This window comes from Athene cunicularia (genome assembly GCF_003259725.1).
Source record: "Athene cunicularia isolate RWA chromosome 24 unlocalized genomic scaffold, athCun1 chr24_part1, whole genome shotgun sequence".
NCBI classification, from domain to species: Eukaryota; Metazoa; Chordata; class Aves; order Strigiformes; family Strigidae; genus Athene; species Athene cunicularia.
The window spans coordinates 298,007-311,727 of NW_020799132.1; the positions used below are offsets into that span (position 1 = coordinate 298,007).

General features: G+C 49.1%; 1 protein-coding gene across 1 annotated transcript in view; it reads right to left on the bottom strand.

The window, feature by feature from the left end:
- Nucleotides 1–1,169: 1,169 nt before the first annotated feature.
- Nucleotides 1,170–13,721, bottom strand: part of CCDC15 (coiled-coil domain containing 15) — a 16,628-nt gene continuing 4,076 nt past the window's right edge. Inside the window, exons 5-12 of the mRNA XM_026863563.1 lie at nucleotides 13,226–13,324; nucleotides 9,028–9,111; nucleotides 8,754–8,918; nucleotides 7,246–7,365; nucleotides 5,068–5,171; nucleotides 2,684–2,860; nucleotides 2,466–2,614; nucleotides 1,170–1,770 (exon numbers count right to left, since the gene is read on the bottom strand). Of these exons, the coding sequence (XP_026719364.1) occupies nucleotides 1,649–1,770; nucleotides 2,466–2,614; nucleotides 2,684–2,860; nucleotides 5,068–5,171; nucleotides 7,246–7,365; nucleotides 8,754–8,918; nucleotides 9,028–9,111; nucleotides 13,226–13,324 (1,020 nt within the window). The 3' untranslated portion in view covers nucleotides 1,170–1,648. The remainder of the gene's footprint in view (nucleotides 1,771–2,465; nucleotides 2,615–2,683; nucleotides 2,861–5,067; nucleotides 5,172–7,245; nucleotides 7,366–8,753; nucleotides 8,919–9,027; nucleotides 9,112–13,225; nucleotides 13,325–13,721) is intronic.

Sequence of the window (13,721 nt, forward strand, 5' to 3'; positions counted from 1 at the left end):
GGCCGCTGCTCCCCGCCCCCGGGCCCGCCCCGGCCCCGACTCCGGCCCCGCGGAGCCCCTCGCCCGTCCTCCCCTCCGGCCCGAGGTGCGACACCGGAGCGTCCCCTCGGTCCCCAGCTCCGGTTAAAGCTAAAACCGACTTAAAACCCGGCTCGACGGAGGGAAAAGCAAAGCTGGGCAGCGGGAGGAGGGGGGGGATGCTCCCTGCACCCACTCCCCTCCCCGGGGCTCCAGGATTTTCCCTGGATGCTGTTTTTCCAGCTGAAAATGCTACTTTTTAACTTTTCCACTCACTTTTCCATCACCCCCCGAAAGTGCTTTGCTGCCCTGATTTTGGCTAAGCCACCCTAGCCTTACTTTTGGGTTTATTTAGAGACTTGCGGAGTCCCCCTCTCCTCTGGCTTCACACCAGGAGAAACACACACACCCCCCCTCTCAAAGGATCCCATTTACGCTGCAGAGACAGAGCCAGATCCTGAGGTGAAGGAGCAGCAATGGCGTTATTTAACCACGATTCCTTTGAACCAACCCCCCAAACCAGCCCGGGGAGGGGGGGGAAGGGGGCTGCTCCAGCCCCTCGAGGAAGGTGGAAACGGGGCTCCCCGGGGTGTGAGCAAGGACTTGAGGACCTGCCAAGGAAACACTTGTCCTCAGCTGCCCCAGCACACAGCCCTGCCCTCAAATCAATTAAAAACAACACATTTACAGCTTTAGTTCTTTGCTTCCCTGGCCCCAGCACATACAAAAACCTCCCTGGCCAGATCCTGCCCTTTAAAAATCAGCCTCAACACCACAGCGTCTTCCCCTGACGCAAATAGCGGTTAATAAATAGCACCACGAATAAGTCAGTGAATGATTTTCCAGCAGGAATGGAGGAGCAGTCCCCAGCTGGGCGCCTGCTCTGCTACCTCTGGACCAGGGTCGGGGGTTTGCTTCGCACTCGGGGAAAAGAAAGCACCTGCCACGCTCGGCCACCCATCCTTCCTGCCACAGTTAATACTGGAGTAAATATTAATGATGGGTTATGTTGCAACCTCTGTCCAGGAACACATTAGCCCAGCGGTGGCATTTTTGGTAAAAAGGAGAGTCACACACACCTGGAAATTAAATACAGTTGTTTTTTTTTTTTCCTAGAGAGAAAAAAAAGCTCCTTTCTGGAGTAAAATAGAGGCTGTGGGAACATGGGTCAGGTAGGGAGCAAGGGAGATGTTACTAGAGGAGAAGTCCTCAGCCAGAAGAAAGGAGCAATAAATACCTGGCTCTGGACTGTGACCAGAGCAGCAGGGGCTAGTGGGAGCCACAGGGCAATGGAGAGAAGGGAGTGGGAAGGAAGAGGTTAGAAATCCTCCCCCTTTCTAGCCCAGAGAGATCCTGACCCCAGTGCCTCATTTCTCCTTATTTCACTCTGCCAATGAGACAAACAACCCTTGAAAACAGTTTATTTGGAGCTGAACACCAACATTCAAGTGCCTGCCTATAAACCAGCCCCGCTGAGTAACAGGACCAACTCCTGGTCCAGCCAAGCACAGGCACAGAGAGGGGCAGCTTAAACCTGAGCTTAAGGTGGAGGAGAGCAAAGGCGCAGCCCTGCCCTCTACTTCCAACAGTTCCCAAAATGCAGGAGGGGAACGACGGGCAGCTGCTGTCATCACAGGGGCCTCCCCCAGCGAGCACAGAGAGCAGCCAAGTCTCGGAGCGGGGGCCTCGCAGAGGAGCTCGTGTCTGCAGGGTCACAGGATGAGATGATGGACTGCAGAGCGTGGCTGTAGGCTGAGCGGGAAGGGGACACAGAAGCAGCGTTAAGAGATGAAAGTTTCACTTACAGCCCGAAACTGGGCTCGGCTGCAGCCTTTGACCATGAAGGAGAGAGAGAACTGGTTTTTAAGATTAATCAACATGCCTGTAGTTTTCCACATGCTTGTTTGCATGCTCTGCATGATTACAAGCCTGGGAAAGCCAAAGGTTTTCATAAAGCCCAATTTATCTTTTTTTTTTTTTTCCCCCAGAAGACAACTCCCAGTTGCTCAGCCAGGTACTCTCCCAAGGTGTACTCAAAACCAGAGCACTCTCCATGACCTAACAAAGACAATTTCCACCACCTTCTTGCATCCCCCCAGCAGAAGATTCAGCATTAAGGCAAAAAGGTTTTCAGTGCCAAGCCTGTTTTACAGCGTTTTCCTCATGGTTCTCCCTCTACCAACACACATATGTATTACAGCAGTGTTATTTAACGCGTTAGAGTCTGGTGCTTTGCTGAGGGTGCCACTAAGCTCCCTGAAGGAACAGAGGAAGAAGTTGGGTTGACAAAAAGCAGCAGAGCACCTGACTTGCCCCCTCTGGACTATGTAGAAGCATCTCTGAACAGCAGCCCAGGACCACAGAAACATCCAGCCACGTTTGATTCCTCCCCATATATTCAGGGTCCATCTAGACGCCCCCTCTCCAGAAACAGGAGCTCCTCCTACCTTTGTGGTTTTTGTAGAAGACACAGTTGTTGGCACAGGTATCCGGGTGGGAGTCCCAGAAATCAGACCCGCAGGAGCATAGCGGGGGCAAGTCAATGTTATAGAGCTTGATCTTCTCCCTCATCTGGGCCCTCAAAGCTTCAAGGTACCTGCAAGGGATAAAATATTCACCTGTGCCAGTAACACCTGGTTCCACGCAAGAGGGGATCCAGCCGTACCTCACATGCTCCTTATTTCGCTGTTTTTCCTTAATCATCTTCTCTCTCCTCTCCACCAACTTCAGCTGGGCCAGGCTCTCACAGGCTCCCTCTCCTGGGGAGGGTCCTTGCTGGGCAGCCACCTCCCGCATCCTCTGCTCCTCCGCGCGGCGCTGGTTCTCATTCTTGCTCTTAATCCTGCAGGCACACACTCACTTAGAGAAGCTTCCCCACCACCCCCTCCACTCCCCTGGTTGTAAGATCAGGGCAGGTGGATCTAGATGCTCCCACTGCCTTTGCCCAAACCACTCCACTAATCGCAGACATTCTAAGCTTTAAATACAAAACAGTAAAAAAAATGCTTTCCGAGCCTCTTTTCTTTCCCTCCCTACTGCAATACCAGCCTATGAACGCTCCCCTGCCCTTGTCCTCCTCCTGCCTGCTAGAGTCTTCTCACCGTCCCGGCCTTCTCCCCCATCACATTCACACGTGCTCCTGTTAAGAAGCGCCGCCTGCAGTTCCCCAAAAGAGCTGCTCTTCTGTCCTTCCAAAACCAAGAGCGGTGCCTGGGCTCTTTCATATCCACCAGAAAGGACCAACAGCTCAGCTTCCTCACTTCTGATTCCTTCTGACTGTGGGGCAGCATGGATCTTACCCTAAGCTGTCTTTGCACCTTCCAGGACAGGGCTGCAGAAAAGAGCTACATACAGCAGAGAAGCTCCAAAGATCCCACACCTACTCACTCCAAGACAGGCTTTAAGAGGCGTTTTTAACCAAATCTTTATTTCCTCAATCTCCCTTGCACCCTCCAGCCCTTTTGGTGGAATCTGGGTTGTGTTAAGTCACACCAAACGCAAAGCACGTTCCCTTGACAAGTAACAATTACAAAGCACAAAGATTTAAACTGAAGCATCTGCCATTTTATTCCTGCTGATGAGTACCAAATGCAATAACATGTTACAGGCTGATCACTGCCAAAAGGCATTTATAAAAAAAAAAAAAAATAAATCAAGGCTGGGTAGAAGCCAGGGGGAGAAAGCGTAATTGCAGGAGACATTTCGGATGTTACTCCATTTGGGGGGTCAAATCTTTACATGGAGAAGGAAAGCACTGAAGTAAAACTTCTCTAGTCAAGTTATAAACTCAAAAATGTTTTTTAAATGAAGTGGTAATAGAGCCTTAACTACCCCACCATAAATCTTCTGCTATAGAAACTAAGGCCAAGGCCAACTTAAGGCTTTACACTTAAGTAAATTACAAAACCAGCTCTTTTCTGCATACACTTAGCAGCTTGCAGCTCCATCAGCATCCCTGCAACCAGAGGGGGTGTGTGGGGGGGGGAAATCTCACTAACTAGGAAGTCCCTGGTGTCTCGCCAGCACTTGCAGGGCAAGAAAAGGTCTCTGAAGCTCCCAAGTGCCGATTTAAAAGTCAGGAATGTGGCTGGAGGAACGTTTCTTTCAACTGAAAAGTGACCGTGAAGATGCTGCCCTGGGGTGTCTGTCCTGCTCCCACAGGGCCTGGCCCCTGCAGAGCTGGCCTTAGAGACAGAGATGGTCAGAGCTACATAGTTTTATTTTAGAGCAAGCCAGAGACAAAAAAAAAATTAAGAGTATCTTTCCTATTTTGGTGTGAAGTTGCAGAGCTCCTCCTTAACAAACCCCTTAAAAGGGAGAAGATGACTAAACCACCAAAACAAAGTACCGATACTTTTGCATAGATACCGAGTTTTCAACTGTGGAATAAATGCTGGGAAATTTTTTATTACACTATATACGTTTATAGCTGTGAGGGTGAAGGGTCTGGTATTAAAAACCCAAGAGATAAGATCAATTTAACAACAGTGATGTGACCTCACCCCAAAGTTTCTAAACACAGACTGTGTAGAATAGGGTCTTGGGATCAGTTCCCAAGAGGTGCAGTGTAGGGAACTGCAGCTCTCCCAGCCTGATGTTTCAGTTCCCAACTCCTGTACAAGCTGCACAGGGACTCAGAAACTCAATACAGCCCAAGGGTCCCTCCTGGGAATGAATCCCACCCCAACGTTAACAGAGCGGGCACTAAAAGAAGCCCAGGCTTATCTAGCCAGGCTTTACAACTGGCATTCATATTGCAGAGCTTCTTTCAACGTACTCCCAGCTTTCTAAAAAATTGATAAAGTGGCCTTTTTTAATCCATCAGGGCAGCTTGCAGCCAAGGAGGCAGAATGCTACTCATCGTGGGGACTATTCTTTTTTTTTTTTTCAGTATCAAGCTGCACAGTCTTCTCAAAGCCTCTGTATTTGGGCTGCAGCAACACTTCCCAAAATACCCACTGCCTCACTCACACCCCAAGCACATGAGACCCCAAGGGTGGCCCTGGGAGGCAGCGATGCCGAGACTGGCTCTCATCCGCGTGTACTCACTGGGTGATTCTCTTCTGCCTCTCCTTCTGCCTCTGCTGCTCCCTCACTTGCTCACGCTCGATATTCATGAAGAGGCGCCGGTATCTCAGGTACTCGTTCTGACGCTGCAGGAAAGAAAAGACACCTCTGAGAAGGACGTCTGGGGGCAGGCTGGGATTGACAGAGAGTGGAAGGAGGGTGCAGAGAGGGGGGATGAGTCTCTGGAGCCAAGGAGCCAGCGCCAGGCCCCGAGGGAATGGCCTCAAGCTGCCCAGGGCAGGGTCAGGCTGGCTCTGAGGAAGGATTTCTGTGCAGAAGGGGCTGTTGGGCGTTGGAATGGGCTGCCCAGGGCAGGGGGGGAGTCCCCGGGATCCCTGGAGGGGTTGAAGAGTCGGGCTGAGCCAGCGCTGAGGGATCTGGGGGAGTTGGGAACGGTCAGGGTGAGGGTCATGGTTGGACTGGAGGAGCTTCAAGGGCTTTTCCAACCAGGATGATTCTGTGGTATCAGCACTCAGCGTGATTTCTGGAGCACAGGTCTATCACAATAGAAACCTCACTCCTTTCCCAAGAGACCCTCAGACATCTCCTTCTGTACATGCCCCAGGACTGAGAAGCTGGAGAGACTGTGGGTCAGCTCAGAGAGGGCAACTGAGGTGCCTCAGCTTTGTACCAGCACCCCTTGATTGAACCTTTCTACAGATGGAAGCTCTGACATCTGACAAACTGCTAAACTCTCACTTTCCTGGGGGTAAGAGAGCTGGTTCCCACTTCACCAGAGGACTATGAGCTACAGTCCAAGAATTTCAGTCCATCTGGGGACTGGCAGTCGTTTGCAGTTCACTGAAAACATGTATCTCCAAAAAGGGGAAAAAAAAAAAAAAAGAAAGCACGTACAACACCAAACTGGACCCACTACATGCAGGAAAACCACAGAGGTGGCAAATTTATTGCTGAGAGAAATTTAAGAGCCCTGCAGGGAACAACTCCAACACAGATACTACACGAGGAGGTTTAGTGTCTGGGCTAACTCCACCAGTGCTGCAAAGGTAGGGAAACCTCCTGGCTAAAGCTCACACCAAAAGCCTCCTGCCCCCATGGGAATCAGGCAGCACACAGATTGAGCTCCATGATGCCAGAAAGTTTAAGGTGGATTTTTCCTCATCAACGCCAAGAGTTTGGGGCTGAGTTTGTCCATCTTGCCCAGCGGAAAACGCCCCACGCAGCTGGAGATAAAGAAGCAGGAGAGATCGCCAGGCTGAAAGAGGAGAAAGCTGGATGGAAAAAACCCATGAGGAAGAGAGTGCTGCAAAACCAGTTATCTCAGGATGGATCAGAGCCAAAGAGATAAAAAGCAAAGGGGCAGAGGGAACCGCTGGGGGAAGGAGCTGCCTGACAGGCCCCAGCTGCTGCCACGCCGTCTAGAAACCACAACCGGATTTTGAATCAGCCTGTTGGAAAAATGCACATAAAAACAACAAAAAAGCAGCATTTTTTTTTTCAAAGTCCTTTCGAGTTTTACTGAAAAAAAGGAGAACAAAAGAAGAGGGAAGTACTCCACATCAGAAGCAGGAAAATGAATGTCTAAAGGAAGTGACTTTTAAGAGAAACATCATCTCTCTGCATGAGCTAAACTGTCCTGGACGCAAGCTGGTAAATAAAATTTATGACAATTTAAATAAAATTGTCGTAAAAATCAGACATTCAGCATCAGACCTGCAGTCTGTGCTTGAAAGCCACCATCCTGCTGCCTGGTAGTTGCTGATATGGTAGAAACCTTTATAATTCCCAGCCTTATACCCAAACAAGATAAAGTGGATTTTGTTCCCTTTTTTTTTTTCCCTAAAAGCGTTTTTGGCAGCTCCCATTTCTCTCCATGCAACTACAGAAAGCAACACCTTTGTTTTACCAGGCGAAACGAACACTCCAATCCTTCAGGGTTATTCAGATCCCCTGTTCCGCGGGAGAAGCACGTAAGGGCTGAGCTTACGGTCACGACAAGACCTTAAAAAAAGAACCCAATGGGTTTGCCCAAGACCTGAGACACAACCAGCGCCAACAAACTTATGACCCTAGTCGATGGTTTGAAATTAAGGCTGCTCTTGAGGTTTCTTATCTGTGCTAGCAGCATCCACTACGCTCAACCCCCTTCAGTCCTGAAACGGAGATGAAACAATGAGGACTTGGCTCCAGAAGACAAACCTGCTTCTTGGTTTCCTCATGGTCTACACCAGCCCAGAGGATGAGGGGAGCTTGGTCATCAGCATGCAGCCTCTGCGGCGGCTCGGGCAAGCTCGAGACCTTCACTGATCCATCACAGAACTGGAAGATAACATAAGAAAGCAGCATCAGCATCTTCACAGTCAAGTTTCTCATCTTCCCTCAGCAAAATACTCCTCACTGGAGGCGCATTCTCTATGCAGGATCCCTACAGTCCTCAGCAGAGTAACTCACCTTTTTTTTTTTTTTTTTAAGGGTCTAGGTTGGCTATAGACAGGAGAGACTCATGGGACATCTCTGTGCAGAGGCACAAGCACCAAAACTTAGTCAAAACAATTCTAAAGATATCTTGGAGGGGGTTTATGGTTTAGCTTAAATGTGGATTCACACCTCCCCTCCCCAAACTTTCATTACAAACTTCATAAAATGCAAGAAAAATAACAATACAAATAATAATAACAAGTGTCAGGGGAATTCAACAGCCAATGTCTCCCAAAACCTCAGCATAAACCTCCACCTTCTTCCCTCTGCTCAACATTTAAGCCAGTGTTTCTGCTCCTGGCTGGACTAATCACCAGCATGTGCTGCTATAGCCATCAAGTATTGGCTAACTACTCCAGGTAATCAGGGCAAAACATTTCCACACACCTCAGATGCTTAATGAAAGTCTGAAAACAAAAGAGGCATCAATAAATACATCAGCTCAGTCCTCACGAGCAGATTCACAGAACCTCTAAGGGAGGTGTTTCACCAGCCCAAGGCACAGGAATTGTCACCCCCAGCCCTGATGTGAAGGGGTTTTGGTTGGTTTGTTTGTTTGTTTTTTTCTTTTCTAGTCGGTTTCTGGATGATTTTGCACCACCCACAGCTCTTCGACCCTGCTGCTGCCTCCAAGTGGGGCTCTGGACCGGAGGCAGTTGCAGGTCCTGCCGGCTGTGGCACAGAGCTCAGTTAAGCATACGATGCAGTTGCACACAGTCTCAGATTTCTGCTGAGCGCCAGCCAACTGGCATCACAAGGCAGGCACAAATAAAACCCTTTTTGAAGCCACAGCTGCAAGATGAAAGCAGAGAAACAGAAGCCGCCAATCTCACTTCGTTTTGACACTCTTGAGCCTGTTTTGATGACAGTAGACTTAAGAGTTAACCAGGCCTGAGGGAGCAACTGCTCTCCTACAACAGCAGCCTCTGCTGAAATAAACCCAAATCCCAACGGTTCGAACCTCTCACAGAATCACTCAGGTTGGAAAAGCCCCTCGGGATCATCGAGTCCAACCCTCAGCCCCACTCTACAAGTTCTCCCCTACCCCACATCCCCCCACAGCTCATCCCAACGGCCCCCAGGGATGGGGACTCCCCCCTCCCTGGGCAGCCTATTCCTCTCTGACCACTCTAAGAAAATTTTTTTCCTAATGTCCAGTCTGAACCTCCGCTATTGCAGTTTAAATCCATCTCTCAAGATCCACTGGCCCAGCCCTGTAGAAGTCTTACTTTTTCAAATTCAATTTTGATGTAGAAGTCATCATCTTGCTCAGCCTGCTGCAGGGCCGTCCCCTGGTCTTGCAGTTCAGCTGGAAGATCATGATGCCCTGCCAGATGCATTTCCTCACTCTCATCTCCTGTGGGCACCGCCGCTGTCTTGCAAGACTCTGGTTTCTGGAGGAGAAGGGAACAGACCAGCAAAAACATGGAATTCAAATGTGGCTGCTTCGGTGCCCAGGGCAAATGCAACATCCTCATGCACAGGTTCAGAAGTAGCTTTAACCCGAGGGTGCTTGCTCTGTAGAGTCAGTAGAGACCTGGCGAGCAGCAACACCACGCGTTCAAGCATTACTGCAGGGCACGAGAGCTGGAAAAAAAAATATCTGAATTTAGCTGGGTAATTCGTGACTACGTTCTCACCAACTGCAGAAACAGAGGGACAGGTGTGTGTGGGGCGAAGGAAAGGCAAGGAAAAGACCTCTCCAGGCGCTGTTTCGCAACTGCAAGGAGTTGGGGGGGATCTCTGGAGTGACACTGTAGTACGTAGCATACTCCTTCAGATGGTAAGTGGGCAGGCTCCCTGGTGGCAATTAACAATATTTTGAGAGGCAGCAGATTGTTTCCTACAAAATAAAAAATTAAAATGCCAAAAGCAAGCTTGGAGCCAGGATTTTTTTTTTTTCCCCCTGCCTTGATGTCCCTTCAGCATGCTAGGAAGGGAAGAGCAGGGCTGCTGAGAGTGGCAGAGGATGGATCAACAGGAAGAGAGCAGGTCACACCAGGGCTCCCTGGAGTTGGCTCTGCTGCCATAAAAGGAGGACAGAGACAGCCCAGAGTTATTTAGTAGGTGTAGGAATTACTCTATGGACCCTGTTATGGCAGAAACACAACACAGAAGATCTGCTTCAGTGAGGAACAGGGAAGAAATGAACAGTGAAGCCGCCCCTCGATGAGTGGGTTCAGTTTTGGGCCCCTCACCCCAAAAAGGCCATTGAGTGACTCGAGCGTGTCCAGAGAAGGGCAACGGAGCTGGGGCAGGGTCTGGAGCACAGGTCTGCTGGGGAGCGGCTGGGGGAACTGGGGGGTTTAGTCTGGAGAAGAGGAGGCTGAGGGGAGACCTCCTGGCCCTCTGCAACTCCCTGATAGGAGGGGGCAGAGAGGGGGGATGAGTCTCTGGAGCCAAGGAGCCAGCGCCAGGCCCCGAGGGAATGGCCTCAAGCTGCCCAGGGCAGGGTCAGGCTGGCTCTGAGGAAGGATTTCTGTGCAGAAGGGGCTGTTGGGCGTTGGAATGGGCTGCCCAGGGCAGGGGGGCAGTCCCCATCCCTGGGGGGCGTTGAAGAGTTGGGTTGACCCAGCGCTGAGGGATCCGGGGCAGTTGGGAAAGGTCAGGGTGAGGGTCATAGTTGGACTGGAGGAGCTTCAAGGGCTTTCCCAACCCAGATGATTCCTTGGTTATTGCCATTCTACCAGAAAGAAGGAAATGAAACCGTGGAAAAAAAAAAACATCCACCAACTTTGGGGAATTATCAGTTGGGGAAAAGATTTTGGGTGCCGTCATGCTGGGAACCTACAGCAGTCTACCATACCCTAACGGCAAGGTGGCTGAAGACTTGGTGAGCAGGATCATCTGAAACACAGGACAGGTCATTTCTGCCTGATTACCATCTAGGTATCTGCTTGGGGAAGCAGGAAAGAAACTCCCTGAATGTTTTTGACCTGAAAAGAATCATCTGGAAGAGAAGAGCAGCAATGATTTTGGAAATGTGGATTATTGTTTGCAGGGAATGCAACTCTTTAGAGGTAAGAAGGAGAAAAAAAAAGAAAAATGCAGAAAACAGGACTGAAGAAGAAGCAACAGTTCCTTTAAACTGAGAAAATGCAAACTAGCTGGCTAGAGTGGAAAGACAAGCAGCACAGTGGGAGACAACCCTGGCAACATCCCAAGCTCTTTGTGCACCCGCAATCAATGCCAGCACGGAGGAAGGGGAACACGGGTCAGATTACTGAAGGAATCACTCAGGAGACAACACAAGCACGTGGGGACAAAAAAAACAAAACAAGTGCCAGAAAGGTCAAAGCTCTAAGTAAGATAAGAGAGAACAAGGTAACAAGTCAGGCTTTGAGGCTAAAGACTCATTTGTCCAGAAGGACAGCTATCAGGGGACACGGAGAACAACAGCGTTTGATGCTTCTGGGCATCGATGTTCAGCCAAAGTCTTGCTCTGACCTAAGAGGAGCCAGAAAAATCTGGGATTATTATTGGGAAGAGTCAGATTATACCCAGGAGCTGAGGTTTTTAAAGCAGGCAGGACCTGCCCTGGGTTACTGGCAGACAAGCTGCTAACAGCCCACTCCTCCCACACCCCTAAACCTGTGGAGGTCCACATTATCAGAAAAGTGTCTATCTTTAAGTAAAGGAGGGGAAAAGGAAATACTAATGAGAAGATTTTAGCCTCAAGAGTTTAACTGCCTGACTTCTGGAAAAACAAGAGGAAATCACCTCTCAAACTGCCTGTAAACTGCTAGAAAACAAGATAAGCAGCAACTGGCATAAATTCGTCAAGAGCAAGTAGTATCTAGCTGGTTTGAATTTCTCCTACAATAGAAGAAAGGGGCCTCGGGCAAAGTGCAGCAGAAGACATCTCGATTTTAGCTCATCTTTTGACATGGCCTAATTCAACACTTGTGAAAAGAAAAATCAGTTAGATGAAACTATTATACTGGAAGTGTAACACTGATTAAAATCACTACCCAGATTCAGTCTCAGGAGTTCACTGCACAAAAATAGAGTAAGAACTAGGTGGGCTCCACTTGATAATTTCATTATTGACCTGGATGATGGAAGAAAGAACGACCTTGATTATATTTACCGACCCCACCAAGCCACTTGAAGTTGCACAAGTATTTGAAAACAGGCTAAAAATGCCTGGGTTCAAGCCAAAGAAATCAGCTGGAATAGTCAGCACAAGGAAATTCAACCAGGACAAAAGCAAAGGGCAAGGCAGTGCACTACAGCAGCAATTACCAAGGCAGCCTTTTGCATCTGAAAAGAAGGGAACAAGCGGCTGCCCTGCCTAGTTGTGAACACGGCAAACCTTCACACAGGGAGAAAGATTCAGATTAATATTAGAGCTTTTTTCCTCTACTCTTGGAGTAATAAAAGAGTAATGGAATAAATCAATGGATCACCCTCTGAATAAACTGCCACAGGAAGCTGTTAAATCCTCCGTGCCAGGGGTATGAAGGGAGAGTAGATTAACTGTAGCTACCCAGGTTCAGGTGGGAGGATGGCCCCGATCCCTCCCAGCCTTGTTTCTCCCTGCCGTGGATGAGTCGCCACGGAACTCCCACACATTCTTCTCGCCGTGTTCTGCAACCCTCTTGCTTGCAGGGGCAGAGGCTTTATTATTCACGCGAGGCTTTAGTGCTGCTAATAGCGAAGTAATGAATCACTCCATCTCCCTGAGCCTCTGAACACACCGAGGACTTAAGCAGAAGGTATGTTTAGTGTTGGAATTGGGTAATGACGCTTTCGAGCCCATAATTATACCGTTTCTGTAACTCCTGTTGGCAAAGCTGACTTCCTTGAACAGAAATCCAACAGTACACTGAGGAGGAAGAGCAGGACCAGCCCTTATATTAAAGGTATTTTCTAGATAACAACCAGCCAAGACCTACTTCACCTTTGATGAACCCGAGAAAGAAATGGGAATGAAGAATTGCAAGACGGGCAGGAAACTAGCTCAGGAGGAGGCACGAAGACAAAATACCAGGTTGGGTCACTGCTGGTGTTCTCCAGGATGGTCAAAGTATGTCAGTTTAAGAAAGGTCTTGGCACAGAAAGCAGGATAATAGCTGTGACACAAAGCTGCTCTTGAGAACTGAAGTGACAAAAGCAGGATGAAATTCAGCAGAACAAAAGGCGAGGCAGTCAGCACTGACCTCCTTACATGGCTCCTGTGCACTGCTTCAAGGAAAGCAGATGTGTGCCAACAATTCTCTACCAGAAGCCAGCCCTGCGTAAGGAAAACCCTCCAGATCTTCGCTGCCCACACAAAACAAGGGATTGATGCAAGGGCTGATGCAATGGCTGTTGAAGTCTGCTGAAGAAATAAAGGCACCCAAGAGGAGGGCTGATCATCACATTCCTCCCGGATACCCAGATCACAATCTCAGCCTTTAAAAGAACCTTTTTTGAATCTTGTTTCCTAGTTTATCTCTCGTTAGTCTCTGCAAACAGAGGGGTTTTCACTCACTTTATCCTGTTGCCTTTCAGAGAAGGCGGCAAGAACAGAGGAATGGGGCCCTCGGGCAACTGAAATCGACGGGCTAATCATCAGGTGGGGCACAAAAGCCCGGTTTGTTTCACTTCTACTAGAGAAACTCACTGAACCATACTTTGGAATTGCTAATTTAGAGCCAGACCTTCAACTGTTTGCAAGGTAATTCCTCCTACCCTACCCCAGACACCCCTTGCTCACCTCTCGCCTCCAGATTCCACCGGGGAGTTCGGGGACTCCTTGGAGCACGGTTTTACAGGATGCCAGCCTGCGCCGAACTTGCTTCAGAGTTTTGCTAAGCTGCCGTTTAAGAGGGAAGGTAAAGACAAGACAGAAGAAGTGGTCACTAGCGGCTTTCTGTAAGAACTATGCCAAGAACTTCAGCTGCAGCAGGGTCTCCTACCTGGACCAAGGTGCTTGATCAAGGGAGAGTAACTCAATACACAATTAGCTTCACAATTAGGTAATCTACAACCCAAGGTGTCTTTCTGAGCTTCCCAGTGCACTGAAATCTTGATCCAGCCAAGGTAAAGGGCTTGGTTACAGATCATCTGCTCCCAAAACACTTTGCTGAGATGCCACAAGTCTCAGGTCCCTAATTGTCCTGCCCAGAAGTGATTCCCCACCCCAAGGGAAGCAGAATGACTCCAGCTCCTCGGCGAACACACGTGCTTTAGGAAAAAAAAAAAAAAAAAAA